The following is a 12,876-nucleotide window of genomic DNA, read 5'->3' as shown; positions in this document are numbered from 1 at the left end:
CCGCGCTGCGCATGCGCACTTCCTCCTCTCCATCACCACCACTCACCCCCACCCCACCTCCCCCCCGCGCGGGCGAGCTAATAAAGTTTTGTCGGGCGGGGAAGGAAACGACTGTGCCCCCGGGCCCCGCCCCCTTCCTTCCCCCGCCCGCCAGCGGCGTCCGCGAGCCCAGCCCCGCCCCGCCCCGCCTGAGCGGGAGGGGGGGGCGGCCGTTGAGGCGCGCGCGCGCTCTCGCCGGGCTCGAGCCGGCGGCATCTCCCCTCCCTCCCCTCAGTCCCGCTCGGCAGCCGCGGCGGCAGCAGCAGCAGCAGGAGTAGCCGCCTGGGTAGCGGTGCCGCCGCCGTCTCATCCTCCTCATCGTTCTCTTTCCCCCCCCACCCCATCCCACCCCAGCCAAACCCCGTGTCACGGTGAGCACAGCCGCGTGGAGATGGGCTCGCCTCTCGCCGGGACGCGGGAGCTCTGCCGTGGGACGCGCGGGGTGCGGGGAGGGGGAAGGTGTTCTCCCTGCCCGGGATCGCGGGACCCCTCCTCTCCTCCCCCTCATGGATCCCCTCTCCCCACAACCCCCATCTCCTCTCCCCGCCGGGGGCTCTCCCACTTCTCCCCCCGCTCCGCACCCCGGGCCGGGCGGCGGCTGCCCCCCTCGACCGGCGGAGCTCTCCTTACGGGCCGGGGCGGGCCCGCACTTCTGCAGCCGCCCCTCGTCCGTCCGTCCGCCCGGCCGGCGGCGCCTCCTCGGGTCGTCCGCCACCGCTCCCGCCTGGGGAGGAGCCGCGGCGGCCGCTTGCGGACGGCGGGGAGGGAGGCAGGAGGAGGAGCGGGGTGGTGGTGGTGGTGTCGTGGTAGCGATGCCGGCCGGACGGGAGGTGGAGGGCGGCTGCGGAGCCGGAGGGGCTGCCCCGCCCGGGTAGGGAGAGCCCCGGTACAGCCGGGCTTCGGAGCCGCCGCCTCTTGTCTGTGCTGGCGCCGGGTCGGACTTGTCACCCGGGACTAGGCTGGGCTTCCTCATCGTATTTCACATCTGTCATATTGCCTGGGAAACTTCCTCAGCCCAGCGCAACTTTGAGCAAAAATGGAGAAAAAAACAACCAACCAACACAGAAAAGCCGTTTTCCTTTAATGTTACAGCTGCTGCAAAACAGCCGACAAGTTCCTCTTAAAATATAATTGCAACATCACTCCTTTAGAGGAAGCGAGACCTGGAACATAGGACCGCAGGGAAAGCACTTAATCTCTACTCCTTTTGTGTAATGTGAGAAAAGACTAGGCTTTTCTATGCCGTAGGACTCTCCGTTGGGAGATTTAATGCCTTTTAAAGTATTCTGAGGCTTTTCGGAAAGATCTTAAGTGCAAATTGCTCCTGCTGTAAGGCGCTAATCCGGTGAATGGCAAATGAGTTTGGATATTTGAGGAGGTGGCTGTGGTGGTTTTTTTGTCTTTTTCTGTAGCAAGCGCAAATGCAACCACACCAGTGCTGGACGTGGTTTGCCTGAAATTCGGGTGGATTCACTCGCTATCTGGTGGATCCTACACCCCTTTCTGAAACTTGTGTACCCTTTCTACTATCTTTACTTTGACTGACCTTGTTCAGCGGAATCCTTTGTATTATTGGTACTTCCAAATCTTGTGTAACATCTGCCACTGCTATAGAAATACATAATGTAGTTAGGGTTTTGGATGGCTGTCCTGCTTCCTGTTTGTGTTTCCTTACGGAAATCTTTTTAAAACTAAAAGACTGAGATTGATATATATATATTTTTTTTTCTTCCTTCTAATTCAACAGATGCAGTTTATGTTGCTTTTCAGTCGTCAGGGGAAACTGAGACTCCAGAAGTGGTATGTCCCATTATCTGACAAAGAAAAGAAGAAAATCACAAGGGAACTTGTTCAAACAGTATTAGCCCGCAAACCGAAAATGTGCAGCTTCCTGGAATGGAGAGACCTGAAGATTGTCTACAAAAGGTTGTTCTGTCTCAATAACCTCGTAATTGCCGTACATCACAAACAGTGTAATAAGTAGCAAGAAAATAATGAAGGTTGATTTTTTTCCTTTTATTTTTTTTGTTTGTTGTGTTTTTTTCCTTCCCTCTGCTGGTTATGGAGAAGACTGACTTTTCCCTTGAATCTAATTTGATAACCAAGTAGGAATCATTCATGTGTGGAAAATCACTCATGCGCTTAGAAATGTACTGAAGAAAAGAAATGAGGTTTCCTTCTGCTTTCATAAGGAGTGGTTGTTCTTGGTTCTCTTTTTAGATTCACACAGTACATAAATGTGTACAAATATAAAGCATGTAAGATTTAATAGGTGATAAACTAAATTTTTTAAACACTTACCTCGGGCAGTGACTTCATAAATCACCTGCAAATGTAACTTGCTTTTAAAGCCTCACAGAAATAAGGGAATAATTCTTTCATAGTACCCAGTTTGGTTTTTTTAAATTCTATTTATTATTATTTTTGCTATGAATACAAACAGGCATTTATCCTAATTTAAGAAATCATGGCTAGCTTTCTTTTCGTGGAAGCACTGTATTTTCTTTGCAATAGTTTAATTTATCAGTTGTTCCCTAACTTTTCTAGGAGTATTTGGCAACCATTTTTTAGCTTCGTGCTGATCTTTAGCACATGTTACAATGTAGCACTGTAAACATAGTTTTCTCCACAGATAACAGTAACCCTCATCCTGATTCCATAGGGGGAATCTCTCCCAGCTAGAGCTGGTGCTACAAAGCCTGGAGTTATCTCCCTTCCCTAGTTAGTTATAAACTTCAGAAGATGTATGCATTCTTATTTTCTCTTTGAGATGTTAAATAATTTGTGCCCTTCAGTAAATAATATTGTATTCTCTCTGTAGGTAGGACAGAGAGAACTGGAGCTGAAATGGAGAGTTTGTAACTCTTTTCCAGTGTACCAAATGGGTAGAATCAAAAAGGTTTAGAGGTTTTAAGTCCTGGTTTCACATATACATTGATGCATGTAACATCATGCACATGTATGCTACCAGTCTATCTTCTTTTAACACAAGGAAAAGGAAAGAGGAGGAACAATGCATGAACCTGCGCTTGAAGAAAATATACTCAGTTTTTTCTTCCTCACAAAACTTATTGTATGTGCCTGTAGTTAAGCTTGCTCAACTGCTTTGTGTGCTACCTTAAGTGATACTGTCTGCAAGTGCTCTTTCAGCTGGGCTTTTAGGGGACTAGATCAGAAAAATTAGGCATGAGTCGGTCAGTCTATTCCCTTCCTTGCCCAGCCTTGAACAACAGAGGCTGTTCTGGTGGGGTTGATTCCACACAGCTGCTTTCCCCTCTCCTCTCTGTTGCTGTTAACAGGTACTTGTAATGTCCTTTTGTATCTAGGGAACTGGTGGAAATTGAAGTATGACTGTTTTGAGTTGCTGAAAGTTGTGGTGTTCACGCATCTCAGTAGTGGGCTGCAGGTCCTGTGGTCAAGGAGAATGAAGAAATTTGCTGGGAGATGTATTTAGACCATTTTAGGCTGGATGTAGTCCATCTGCTAGATTGCTGGTGTGCATAGCTGACTGCAGGAGCTTATTTTGCTGTTTGCAAACCAATCTGACACAGTTGGCCAATGAAATCTTGCCGAAGATAAGCTTGTATCAAGCTAATGAATGTCTCAAATCCTGTTTTATTTTGCCTTTTTTGGCAAGTTTCATAAGGCTGAAACATCACCAGAAGGACTGGGTACAAGAGATAGTAGTTACATTCCTGTATCTGATGACTGTGACAGTCTTTATGTTTGTGGGACAGGCTTTTTCCAATCATCACACTGTAATTAAAATGATGTCTACCAATTAGTGTGATTTCTTTGAAAGGAGAGATGTTGGGTCAAAAGCAGATAATCCCAAGAAGACAACCACAATAGTCAAAGTCCTAATACTTTCTGAAAGGTGGATGTTTAAAAGACCAGCGCATCTGCAGCAACTTTGTGTAGTTTGTGAAATTGCAAAATATGCTCCCAGTTGCTAGCAGACTCTTGAGCATCTCTGCTAAGCTCTCTTCTTGTCTGATCTATTATTGGGAAGGATCTTGAACTCCTGGTGCAAACGTTTTTCAATTTAAGCTATAAAAGTGTGTACATAGGCATACGTGTTGTGTGTGTATTGCTATTATGAGTCTTAGTTTGCTGAAATTGATCTGCTGTTCTTGTTTTTAGAGTGTATTTACTGTCAACATGTAAGAGAGAATTGACCTAGATATTGCAACTCAAAGAATGGTTGGCATTATTAGAAGTATACTCAAGGGTTTCATCGATGTACCTTTTTGCAAGAACAGTATGAACTCAAATGCAAAATTGGCAAGCCAGTAGCTTTTGCTGCCTTCTGATACTTAACATTTATCAAGAAAGCTGGATTATTTTGATTAGCTTCCTTAGCTCTGTAGCATTTCAACCTTATAGAACGTTTTCTGAATGACACATCATTTTAGAACTAAGCGTTTTAGATCCATTGGAATGTGTGTGACTAACTTTTATTTTCTTTGATTTTGTACACGTAGGATTGATAATGGTTGCAAAATATGGTTGGTTACAAAACTTACATGGAAAGGTGCCCTGCTTTTGACATGGGAATTTCATTAATTTGAATGTATGTATTCTGTAGCTGGTTTGGAAGAGAGTTTTTCAGGCTGGTAGACACCAGAAGATTGAAAAATGGTGTGAGCTTCTAACTTCAAGAGACAAATAGAGATTTGAAGTGACTGGCTGGGGGAAAAAAAAAAAATCAAATATAGGAAACCAACAACAATTGCACCTTATGAAAATAGAGAGGGAGTCATCTGCAGACAGCTGATTAGAAACTTAGCAAACATAATTAATGATTACTCTTTGTGATTTGTCATTTTAAAAACCGACTAGTGGTATTGGAGCATATAGGATAGAAGTTCATGCAGCTTTCCTCCTGTGACAGAGAAGCTTGTTAAATGTTTTACTAAATTTTACTAAATTACTAATTTTACTAAAAATGGAACTTAAGATAGGATGTGATTATTTTTTTCTTTTTCTTTTTTTCTGTGTGAAGATCTCAGCTTTCAGTATTTTAGCTTCTGGCAGTATAAGTTATTTTCCGTGTGTAATATATTGCAGTCATCATCGCAAATTGTGGAATAACATGATTTTTATGTAGATCTTACTTTGTTAGCATTTGGTTAACTGAAATCATGAGGGTTTACTTTAGTAATTCAATTAAGGATTGTGGTTTTACTTTTATGCGTCAGCTTGGAACTGTATTTGCAGTATAAACTTACAAAACTGCCATGCTTGTGCTGCCCTTAACGTTGTGGCAATCATCTTTTAATTTAACATAAAATAACTATAATCATAGGTTAAATTAAAGACTTATGGAAAAATAAGTTTTTAAACTTTCTTTTTGCCCTCCCCTCCTCCCCCTCCTTCCTTGGAAAGAAGCCATGAAAGAGCTCATTATTCAAGTAGTGTGCATTTTAGCTCAAAATATTTAGAACATAAGGTGCAGTCTTGTGGCTAGTGGTATATGCCCAGCAATTGACATCCCTGGCTTTCCTTATGTACATCTTAACTGCCAGTTTTATCTGTTAAAAATGTTACTATGGTGTTGATTAGGTGGCTCTGTAAAACTGACTGAATGCCATGATTATAGTGAATTAGGTACTTGTGTTTGGGCATTTTAACTTGATTAGGTCCTCATTGTAAAGGATTGTAGTTAATGTGGCACTAGGAAGACCTCCAGCATCAAGAAGCAGCAGCTTTTGCTTGGAGGATTAATAGTAGCAAGCTTTTGTTCATTTCTAAACTACTGGGGGGTGTGGTCTTGCTGAAACAAGAAACTGTAAAAGAAAATTCTTATGTTGGGTAGTGTTATTGTTGTTGATTTCTGTATCTTTGACTGAATAGTGACAGATCTGCCTGTCCCAGAGTCTCAAACTTACTGTTTTATTAAAGACAAGGAAAAAAATAATATTTTGCCAAGCACAACTTCAGCAGTCCCAGACTTCACTGGTTCAGCTGTGGTAAACTATCACCAAACTCCAGATTCTTGGGCTCCCTTAAGCACCTCTCTGCCTCTTAAAGGCAGCTTGATTGTTGGCTCCTGCCAAAGTCTGTAGGCTTTAAATTTCTGCAGTTAGAATTTAGGTCCCTTCCAACCCAACACGTCTAGTAGGAGAACTGGTAGGATTTGCAGGTTATGCTCTGCCAACAGTGACCTGGCCACCCAGCAGAATTACTGAACCTGGCTGTGAGCAGATCATAGCAGAGAGCTCTGCTGAAGCATTGTCTGCCAATTGTGAGGCTTCCCACTACAGAACTAGTGCAACTGTTGGGGAGGAGGTTTGTGAATTTCCCTTTCCTTCCACAAAAAAAAAAGCTAAGGTCATCTACCTGAAGGCAGGAATTTGTATGAGTATTTATACCTCCTTTGTTTCCCTTTTGTTCTTTTATTCCATATTACATTCTTAAGTGATTTTTTCAAACTTTTTTTTGCCTCCTTTCTGACAAATGGAGGGTGTTGATCATAAAGTATTTCCCTAAGCAGCTGACTAGGGGCTGAAGATTCCGCTCCTAATACCTACTAAGACCCCCTCCCTCCACCCCTCAATTGCAATAGGAATAAAAAGAGCACAATGTTTCTTTCAGACTGGACTACATTTGCTTTTGTGTGATGTGGCATACTTTCCTACCAGGATTTGCCTTTTCATTGGTTGCATAAGAAAGACAGGTTTCTGTCAGGCTCATTAGGAAAAAATGCTTCTGCAGAGCAGAAATCTTTTTCAGCTGGAGCACAGTAATCTACTTGTCTTTGTATGGACACTCTATGTAAGCTTCCACACCTGGCAAAACCTGCAGTTTAGCTCTCATAGACTATATATGGACACTTTATGAAGCCCTGGTCTGCAGAGGGAAAAAATGAGAATAAACCGTTTCCTTTGAGAAACTGGGCCTGAAGAAAGGGTATACCTTTGTAGTATGGTCGTGCCCTTTGTGATGATGGCTGACTTGTGTATACTTTTCCACTATTTGCCATGTGGGCTTATTGAATCTGCATTTGTTTTCTTTTATTGACCAGTGATCCATTAGTCACAGTTGCTGCTTAAAAAATACTTTGAAAAATATTCTCTGCATATAATGATAGATACCTGGGCCTCTATTTTGTGTTAAGAGGCGCACTGAGTAGTTTTTGTAAACTGCAATTGGCAGAGGTTGAATGTGTAGTCTACCCATTGGCTGCCAAAGAATGTCTTTCAAAAGTATATTGCATTTTTTTTTAAATGAGGACACTGAGCAGACCACTTTCCGGGAAAGTATTTTATGTTAGGTAGTCTCCCTGTCTCTTCTGCCCCCCTCTTTTTTGGGGGAATTTGTATACAATAGTTGTGTGGATCAAAAGACACTCTTCAGTAATAGGGGAAGCACAAAAGGAATGTCCCATGTGGATAAATTTCAAATATTTGAGTCAAATTTGATTTGAATAAGGTCTGCTGGTATGTGATTCAACTTGTGTTTAAGCACTGCAAGGGAACAGCTTCACTACACTTCATCATAATCAGGGCTGCTCATCTGAATATGAGGTTGGAAGGGACCTTTAAAGGTCATCTAGCCCAATTCCCCCTGCAATAAGCAGGGATGTCTTCAACCAGATCAGGTTGCTCAGAGCCCCATCAGACCTGACTTTGAATGTTTCCAGGGATGGTGCATCTACCACCTCTGGGCAACCCATGCCAGTGTTTCACTACTCTCGTTGTAAAAAATTTCTTCCTTATATCTAGCCTAAATCTTCCCTCTTTTAGTTTAAAGCCGTTGCCCCTTGTTCTCTCGCTTTAGGGCCTGCTAAAAAGTCTGTCCCTGTCTTTCTTATAAGCCCCCTTTAAGTATTGGAAAGACTGCAACACTTCTCTAGGCTGAACAACTGCAATTCTTGCAGCCTGTCCTCGTAGGAGAGGTGCTCCAGCCCTCTGATCATTTTTGTGGCCCTCCATTGGACCCACTCCAACAGGTCTATGGCTTTCCTTTGCTAAAGACTCCAAAGCTGGATGCAGTACTCCGGGTGGGGTCTCACAAGAGCAGAGTAGAGGGACAGAATCGCCTCCTTTGACCTGCTGGCCATGCTTCTTTTGATGCAGCCCAGGATATGGTTGGCTTTCTGGGCTGTGAGTGCACATTGTTGGCTCATGTCCAGCTTTTCATCCACCAGTGCCCCCAAGCAGGGCAGGGCTGCACTCAATCCCTTCATCCCCCAGCAGTAGTGATAGTGGGGGTTGTCCTGACCTGGGCATAGGACCTTGCACTTGGCCTTGTTGAACCTCATGAGGTTCACAAGAGCCCACTTTTTCAGCTTCTCCAGATCCCTCTGGATGGCATCCTGTCAGGTGTGTCAACTACACCCCTCAGCTTGGGGTCATCATCAAACTTGCTGTGGGTGTACTTGATCCCACTGTTTATGTCATTGATGAAGATATTGAACGGTACTGGTCCCAATACAGACCCATGAGGGACACCACTTGACACCAACCCTCCATCTGGACATTGACCCATTGACCACTACCCTCTGGATGCAACCATCCAACTCATCCCTCCTCCACTGAACAGTCCACCCATCAAATCCATATTTCTCCAATTTAGAAAGAAGGATGCTGTGGGGGACCGTGTCAAAGCTGTTAACAGAAATCCAGACAGATGACATCCATAGCTCTTCCCTTGTCCACTGATGCAGTCACTCCATCATAGAAGGCCTCTGTATTGGTCAGGCAGGATTTGCCCTTGGTGAAGCCATGCTGGCTGTTTTGGATCACCTCCCTGTCCTCCATGTGCTTTGGCATCACTTCTAGGAGGATCTGTTCCATGATCTTCCCAGGCTTAGAGGAGAGGCTGATGGGTTGGTAGTTCCCAAGGTTCTCCTTTCTACCCTTTTTAAAAATGGGTGCAATCTTTCCCTTTTTACAGTCACTGGGGACTTCACTTAACTGCTATGACTTTTCAAATATGGAGAGTGGCTTGGTGGCTACATCAGCCAATTCCCTGGGGACTCTGGGATGCATCTCATGAGATCCCATAGACTTCTGTTCAAGTTCCTGAGTTTGATTTGAGTTTGAGGTTTCACACCTCAATAGGTGTGAAAATATTTTTTTCTTTATAGTATCCTTTCCAATATTTCTTAATTGTCTAAAAGGTAACTTATACAGGTTGAACTTTGTGAGCTATTACAGTGACTGTAAATGTCCTTGAAAAATTAGCAAGGCACAAACACTACAGTGTAAAATCAAAAGAACTGAGCTTAGATAGAACTTCTGATGAATTTACTAGTCATCATGGCAAAGAGGTGAAAGAGCAAGGGAATTAAAGTGTTAAGCGCTTCGATGGAGGTGTCTTCCTTTGTCCCTCCCCCATTATGTTTTGTGCAAGGATGGGAAGAAGTCATAGGCAGTAATTTTATAAGTTTAAAACTTCTGAATAAAAGTAACCGATCGGTTGTTCATGATGAAGCCATAGCAATTTGACTCAGCTAGAGAGTGGGAGGGGGCTTTCAGATCATAAATTATGAGTGTCGGGGAGACAAATTTGAACATAGTATAAAATACAAGGGTTTTTTTGCAGGACATCTAGCTAAAACCCCTGACTGTTTATTTGGGGGTGAACAAAGTCCCAGCTGTTAAAGTATGTGTAATGTTTAAAAAGGTGTATGTGTTTCTGCGTATGGGAAACAAAATATGGATCTTAAACTTGCCATTCACATCTGAATGACTTCTTTTTAAATAGGGCTGGCTACTCTAAGCGTGCTTCATTTGGCCAGTTGTCCTCTCTAAACAGGAAAACAAAAGCTCTTTCTGGTTCATGTAAAATATCAGTTAAAACAGGTGTTACTTGAAATCTCATTTGTGCCATGTGTGCCTGTATGGCATATGGTTTTGGCACTTTAGAAAAGACTAAATGAGTTTTTCAGGCTTTCATTCCTGTTTTGTTTTTGCATCAGCTTTTTTAAACACGATTGGAAAAAGTGTATGATAGTGCAAGATAGAATTGGATGGTCTTTTTGTTAAAGTGGAACTCAAGATCATATCTGAAGTAAAGAATTCCTTGTCTTCCAAGGTGGAAGTGGATTGCTAGAAACTAGGTGATGGCCTCTCCTTAGTCTGATACCAGAACAGTTGGTAGTGATTGAGTTCTTGACTTAATAGCAATTGGGGTATATGACATTAGTGTCAGTTTTGGAATTTGCAATTTGTTGCAACTTAAAACAATTTGGAGTTGACATTTGTTAAATTCTCTATAAAGACCAAACCCAATTTATCTTTCCCAAGGCATTCTCTATAGTTTTTATTTTCTGTGTGTGGCTTATGTGATATAAATTTAAGATTGAATCTGTTGATTAGTATGCCAGTGTCTGAATGTTACAGATAATAGAGAAAACATCTTGCCTCAGAACTCTGCCATGAGGCCAAAAAACTGAATACATTTCTTTCTCCAGCCACTTCTTAGGCTAATTTAATTCCATCATCAAAAGGATGGTAAAGACTGATGCCTGCCTTGATGCGAGGAGGCAGATCCCTTTTGTACGTGCATATGTTTGCTGGTCTTTCAGGCATTCTTTGTTAGAACATGCATGGCTGTTGATTTAGAGTAATAGTATGGTAAACTTGGGTATGAAGGACTACTTAGAAGCTAATACATCTCAAGTGCACTCATTTTGCTCGAATTCTTACGCTAACACCAGGATCATTTCTTTTATTACAGATACGCAAGCCTCTATTTCTGCTGTGCTATTGAAGATCAGGACAATGAACTAATAACTCTGGAAATAATTCATCGCTATGTAGAACTCCTTGACAAGTATTTTGGCAGTGTGAGTTAGTAATTTCTTTTTAATTTTTATAGATTCACAGTCTCTTTATATTATGTCATTTTGTTTTATGCCCACAGCACTTTTAAAAAACATGATCAATGAGCTGTTGAACTGGTGTATCTAACACATCTTATGTTGCTTGCTTGTCCAAACTAAATTGATAGTTGCCTATGTAACTGTTAAAATCCAAAATTAAATTATTAATTTAGGAGAAGAACTGTTAATAATGTGGTGTTAATTGCCTGTATTTATTTCATTTCATAGTAGTCTCACTTGAGGTCACATAAAATCTTATCCTTAGCTTTCTGTCTAGGCGCCCAGCTTTCTTCTCCCTAGCACTGCTGTAGTGTGTGAGCACTTCTTATATCTGCTTCCAAAGGAGGCAGTTGGTTGTGAAAATAGCAGGAGGGGTAGAGAAAGAAAAGGCAGACATCTGCTTACCCAAATAACAAACACAAACAACTGTAGTAATGTACATAAGCACTTTTAGAAAAAAAGCTTCTCATCCTTCTGCTTTCCTAGTCCTAAGTAGGAAATGCGCAGCATGAATAAGAAATTCGAGATTGTGTTTTCAAATTATTCTGTAAGATTGCATGATCTGGCCTTGGATATTGCAGGCAAGAAGAGAACTTCAATTTGGGATATTCTCTTGTCGTGTGAAGAGCCACGTCAGACTGACAGTTGTGAATCGAACCCTTTTTAACAATGAAAATGCTTTTCAAAGAGCTTGCTATAACTGATTTTAACTCAAGCAAAGAAAAGATTTTTCATTCTTATTTTTCCTCCAAGGACTGATATTTTTTTGTTGCCCCACTTCTTAAAAGGTTTTTACCATGAGTTCAACATCTTGATTTGGTGAAGTTTGGTGAAGCTGTGAACGAGTTACGTTTTGTGAGAGAATATACCTCAGTAGATGGTATCCTCTCATTTTGCAATAATGCTTGATGTTCTTTTTAGGTATGTGAACTTGATATCATCTTCAATTTTGAAAAAGCCTATTTCATTCTGGATGAGTTCCTTTTGGGAGGGGAAGTTCAGGAGACTTCCAAGAAAAATGTTCTCAAAGCCATTGAACAGGCAGATCTTTTGCAGGAGGTAAGCAAATTCAGCTTCTCTTGCCAAAGTATCAGCATGGTAGACTGTGACTAGAAAAAGCTTCTGTTTCTCTAAGCTTGTAGAAAGTGTTTTTTAGCATGCTTGGCATTTAGTTTCTGGTTAGTTTTTCTAGTTGTGTAATAAGATGACATTATCTGCTTTTTTAATTTTATTTGGCATGTGTATGTTGTAACCTACTGTGATTTTGTGTTTTGCTAGAAATGCAAGTGGCTGTTTTCTGTGCATACCTAGATGATTATAGTTCATGCTGCTTTAACTTAGTTTTGTTCATGTGTCTTTCATTTCTTCTTTTTACTAATCAACCATTAGTTTTTTTGTCATACCTGATGCATGTTCACTTCTTTACTGTTTCATTGCTGAAATCCAGAAGCTAGACTCTCTTCTTTGAGACTCATTCAGGTATAGTTCTTATTCTAAAGACCTGCCTTTCTGCTATAGGTTGCTTACTTTGGCACGTTTCTGTCTTTAAGTTGGCAAAGCAGTAATAGTAGTGCTATAGAAACATACAAAATTAAGTATAAGAACATGTGTTTTTTCACTTTGAATACTTTTGTTGTTAATTACTAACTTTTAAGACAGACAGATTGCATCTCTACCACTTTTCTTTGGAAAATGTTTGATGGGAAAGGGTTCAATGGTATAGAAAAACTTAGTATCATTTCCCCATGTTTCTCCATCCTATGGTGGGGTATGGGATTTGTTTTTCTTTTTTTTCTAACTTAATTACTGTAGTCTTGAGGTCAGCATTAGGGTCCTCAAATGTCTAAATGGGAGTCACAAAATTCTGCTGTGCTGGGAGAATCATCAGTCTTGTGTGCAAGTTGGTGGAACATACAGTTTAACAGGGATTATGAACCTTGATTTTTTTTTTTTTTTTTTTTTTTTAAAAGGGCTGGGGTTTACTGGGAAGTTTTTTTGGGAAT

General features: G+C 41.7%; 1 protein-coding gene across 5 annotated transcripts in view; it reads left to right on the top strand.

Annotated features, from left to right (window-relative positions):
• The first annotated feature begins 221 nt into the window (after nt 1-221).
• Nucleotides 222-12,876, top strand: part of AP1S2 (adaptor-related protein complex 1 sigma 2 subunit) — a 33,683-nt gene continuing 21,028 nt past the window's right edge. For 2 of the 5 annotated variants that reach the window (XR_001413975.1, XM_014960237.1), the window contains exons 1-4: nt 224-410; nt 1,787-1,965; nt 10,729-10,837; nt 11,795-11,932. Coding sequence is in view for 3 of the 5 variants with exons in the window: in XM_014960237.1 (XP_014815723.1) it covers nt 1,787-1,965; nt 10,729-10,837; nt 11,795-11,932 (426 nt within the window). In the remaining 2 variants the exon portion in view is untranslated. Of the gene's footprint in view, nt 411-1,786; nt 1,966-10,728; nt 10,838-11,794; nt 11,933-12,876 lie in introns of all 5 variants that reach the window. The other 3 variants (XM_014960236.1, XR_001413976.1, XM_014960238.1) reach the window with 3 other exon arrangements.

The sequence above is a fragment of the Calidris pugnax genome, unplaced genomic scaffold, assembly GCF_001431845.1.
Source record: "Calidris pugnax isolate Ruff unplaced genomic scaffold, ASM143184v1 scaffold188, whole genome shotgun sequence".
NCBI lineage: Eukaryota > Metazoa > Chordata > Aves > Charadriiformes > Scolopacidae > Calidris > Calidris pugnax.
Note: the sequence above shows the minus strand (reverse complement) of the source record. Positions and strands in the feature narration are given on the sequence as shown.